Here is a 3,943-nt window from a genome sequence, read left to right as displayed (position 1 = left end):
GTTCAGCAGCCCGTAGAAGAAGGGATTGATGGCAAAGGAGGAGTAGGCAATCCAAGTGACCACCATCTCCCCATGCCCACCGCCCACCACACCAGCGGTGACAGAGGAGTGCAAGTGGAAAGCAAAGAAGGGCAGCCAGCAGCACAAGAACTGTCCCACAATGAGGACCAAGGTGAGGATGGCCTTATTGCTTCCCAAAAAGCGCTCTGGTGTCAGCCTGGGCAGCGGCAGGGTCCTGGTGGTGATGATGGTCACTTGGCTGGCAATGGAATCGGATCGGTGTCTTGGCGCAGCTGCCTGTGCTGGCACAGGCACGTGCTGCAGGGATGCCATCCGGGCCACGCGGTAGACACTGCAGTACACAGCAAAGATGATGATGGTGGGCAGGACGAAGCAGACAATGCTGAAGATGATCACAAAAACCTTCTTGTGGGCCCCAGGGCTCCAGTAGACTGTGCAGCGGCTGGCGCTGGTGGCCCCGTTGCCTTGAGGCCAGCCCACCAGTGCCAAGACAGTGATGAGAACAGACTTGACCCAAATGAAGATCACTCCAGCCACTGCCAGCCTGATGGTCATCTTGACCTCATACCTCATGGGGTGGACAATGTAGTAGTACCGCTCCACACTGATGATGGAGATGGTGAGGATGGAGGCACTGATGAAGCAGATGTTCAGGAATATCAAGGCCTGGCATTCAGCAATACTATAGATCACCCTCTTGAAGCAGGAGGAGCTGGAGATGATCCCCAGGGGCATGAGGAAAATGGCAGAGAGGAGATCAACCACGCAGAGGTGACAGACAAAGATGAATTTCCTGAGAAGGGGGGTTTTGATAATGACGACCATCACCACAGTGTTGGCCACCAGGGCAGTGAAGGTGAGGAGGACCATGCAGAGGAGGCCCACCACCTCCAGGGCGACTGACTGCTCGGGAACGGAGAGTGGCTCTAGGCTGTCCGTGGTGTTCAGCCCCATTCGGCTAGCCATCCCCCCCGAGGGCTAAGCCAGCAGCTCTGGTGCCTGGGCAGCAAGGACTCTTCTCCTGCATCCCTTAGAGGGAAACCCCACCACAACCATGGCCGCTGTCTTCTCCTTGCCTGTCAGGGAGGGGAGTGGGGTGTGAAAGAGAAGGACCAAAATGAGGAAGAGCCACAGAGAAACCTGGAGATGACCTAAACCCCACCCCGAGGTACCAGAGCAGGGAGAGGTGCCTGGTGAGGTCACGGCACCCTGCCTAGCCCAGGGCTGGCACCCAGTCTGTCCCCAACCCAGCCTGGGATGGCACTGCTGGGACCGGTGGGCACCCATGCCAGGCTGACACCCCATCCCCCTGCCCCAGCCGCACCACCTTGCCCCAAGGAGGGACAGCCCAAGAACCCGCCTGCCCCATCCCTGCTCCTTGCTCCAGCCATGGGGCACCCCTGTGTGGGTGGGGAGGACCCAGCGCACCTTTGCTCCTGGGCAGGTGGGTGATGCTCCCCTCCTCGCTGGGGGTCCTCGCCGGCGTCGCTCCCACAGCAGAATGGGGGCTGCTGGTCCCCGCGCGAGGCCACACTCCCCCTTCCCCGTGCCCCGTCACCCTCTCGTCATCCTGTTTGCCCGTAGCCGCCAGCTGCGGATGGCACCAGCTGTCACTGCACTCATGTCGGTCCCACGGGGACAGCTGCTGGGTCCTAGCAGCCGGCAGGGGCTCAGGCAGGGGGGACCAAGGTCCCTGAGCCCAGTGGCCCCCCCACCCCTCCCCAGCATGGCCGCCTGCTGTGCCAGGCCTGGTCCTTCTGCAAGGACGGCTCAGCCCCGAGATCCCCAGCGCTCAGGCAGGGGACAGACCTATGGGCAGGTCTGCAGTGTCTCCTCCCTGCCAGCACATGGATGCTGTGGAGCATCCATGGGGCATCGGAGTAATGCGGATGGTAGTTGCCCTTCCCCGGCACCCTGGGGACCCAGACACATGCTTGGGGGGCACACGTGAGGGCAGAGAGGGGCTTGACATGGGCGCCAGGTTGGGGCAGGGCAGCAGGCATGGCACCAAGCATGGTACCAGAGGGAGGGCGGGCGCTCGCCCTCCGGACGGATGAGCTCCTCCATGCTCAGGCAGGGCAGCACATCTTGCTCATCCTCTGTGGCTCTGACACCATGGTGATGGGCATGAGCCACGTGCATTGCTAAGGTGACAAAGGCACCTGGCTGGCAAAGCCACCAGCTTTCACCCGAAGGCTGCCAGCACCGGACGGCCACAACAGGCTGCAGCCCCTCCAGAGCCACCTGCCACCATCCCTGCAGGGACCCTCCACCACCCTGCCCTGCTCCACACCCACCTCACCAGGCAAGAAAGCATCGGCACCACTCGGTACAAGGCACGGTGGTTTTATTCATGGTCAAAGCAGCCTCTGTCCGCACACCAGCCTGTCCCTTGCCAAGCCCCAGGTGGGGTGGCCGGGAGTCCAGACCACTGTGCTCTGGGCTGGTGGGCATCACCAGCCGGTGCTGGGACAGGGCCGCGGGGTGCCTGGGCACCCTCAGAATTGGAGCTGGACAAGGTAGCGGATCCGGCACTGGCTTTCATGGTAGATGAGGTACTCGCTCTGACTGAAGGAAGAGTCCTTGTAGGTGGGCATGGGGATGGGCTTGCCCTGGCACACCAGCACCTTCTTGCCATCCAGCAGCACCTCCTCATCCTGCGCAGGGTCTGGGAGAGAAGAACGCCCCGCCCCACCGCATCAAGCCCAAGATCTGGCCTCTCTCCCCCTCACCTTGTGCCCATCCCAGGCCCAGAGACCCCCTACCCCCTCCTGCCCCAGGCTCACCTGGCTCTGTCTGACCACAGGCCAGCACGCTATCATAGCCGGTGGGCGGCTGACACAGCGTGGGGTCATCGCAGGTGATGCGGTAGGGCTTGCCCAGAGCCACCTCTGCCAGGAACATGATGCCAACCTTCTTGGTTGTGCAGCCCACTGCCATAGGAGAAGGGGATAGGGATGATGGCACCAGCCCTAGCATTCTCATCTGGTTGTGCCCAGGCCACCGCAGCATGCAGGGACTGGCTGCCATGGCAAGGAAGGGGCTTGGCGTGCCCAGCAGCTGCCTGGCAGGGGGTATGCGAAAGCAGCTGGGCTCCCGCAAGCTCTGTGGACCCAGGACCCTCACCATAGCAGGCTGACTTGCTGTTCTCAGAGGCGAAGTAGATACCCTTGCCCACGCGCCCGCCCGAGTGGGGCATGATGCGCAGCCCACTCTTCAGGATGGCTGCCACCACTGCCACATTGGTGCCATGCCAGAGCAGGCGCCGGTGCTCCAGGAGGTCGTGGGCTCTGAAACGCTTGTCCTGGAGAGGTGTAGAGCTAAAGGTTGTCCACGGAGGGAGACATGGGTGCCCGGGGGTGGGGGACTGCCACACCACCCCCCCCCAGCCCAACGCCCATGCCAGGCTGGAGGGGCAGGGGAGCAGGTACTTGTTTGCCCCTGGCCAGCTGGGTTCAAGCCCCCCTGGGTGGAGATGCCCAGAGCCCTAATGCAGACAAAGCTCCATCCTGGGGTACAACCAGGGTTTCCCCACAGTGGGACAGGGGTGAGCAGCTCCTTCTCCTCACCTCACCATCTCGGTCCACCTGCCAGATGTTGAGGATGTGGAAATTGTGCCCAGTCTGTGTCACATAGTTTTGGATCAGCTGCCAGGGAGGGAGGCAGGAAAGCTGTGTCACTGCAGGCAGCCATCCCAGCAATGCCCACAGTCCCCCTGGGGCAGTGGGGACCTTTGGGGTGCCTGCAGGCCTAACACAGTCATGGGGCACTATGGCACATACGGCACCTGGTATTCCTGGGAAGCTGAGTCCAGCAGGGAGAGCTGGCAGCAGAGCAGGGTGTAATCCTGATCCAGAGGGTGGATGACTTCCTTCTCCTCCTCCTCCTTCGCCTTCTGTGCCTGCAGGCTCTGTGCCACCTC

General features: G+C 62.2%; 2 protein-coding genes across 2 annotated transcripts in view; both read right to left on the bottom strand.

Annotated features, from left to right (window-relative positions):
• LOC104126666 (probable G-protein coupled receptor) overlaps positions 1-1,048 on the bottom strand; it is a 1,369-nt gene extending 321 nt beyond the window's left edge. Inside the window, 2 exon segments of the mRNA XM_009639256.1 lie at positions 1-996; positions 998-1,048. The exon segment at positions 1-996 is cut by the window's left edge and continues 1 nt beyond it. Of these exon segments, the coding sequence (XP_009637551.1) occupies positions 1-996; positions 998-1,048 (1,047 nt within the window).
• A 1,471-nt stretch (positions 1,049-2,519) lies between these two features.
• The window catches only part of PARP3 (poly(ADP-ribose) polymerase family member 3), an 8,592-nt gene continuing 7,168 nt past the window's right edge, over positions 2,520-3,943 (bottom strand). The window contains exons 7-11 of the mRNA XM_009639255.1: positions 3,809-3,940; positions 3,591-3,668; positions 3,148-3,325; positions 2,808-2,954; positions 2,520-2,689 (exon numbers count right to left, since the gene is read on the bottom strand). Of these exons, the coding sequence (XP_009637550.1) occupies positions 2,520-2,689; positions 2,808-2,954; positions 3,148-3,325; positions 3,591-3,668; positions 3,809-3,940 (705 nt within the window). The remainder of the gene's footprint in view (positions 2,690-2,807; positions 2,955-3,147; positions 3,326-3,590; positions 3,669-3,808; positions 3,941-3,943) is intronic.

This window comes from Egretta garzetta, unplaced genomic scaffold, assembly GCF_000687185.1.
Source record: "Egretta garzetta isolate BGI_Z169 unplaced genomic scaffold, ASM68718v1 scaffold215, whole genome shotgun sequence".
Lineage (NCBI taxonomy): Eukaryota > Metazoa > Chordata > Aves > Pelecaniformes > Ardeidae > Egretta > Egretta garzetta.
The sequence above is the reverse complement of the archived record's forward strand: the minus strand, read 5'-3'. Positions and strand labels throughout refer to the sequence as shown.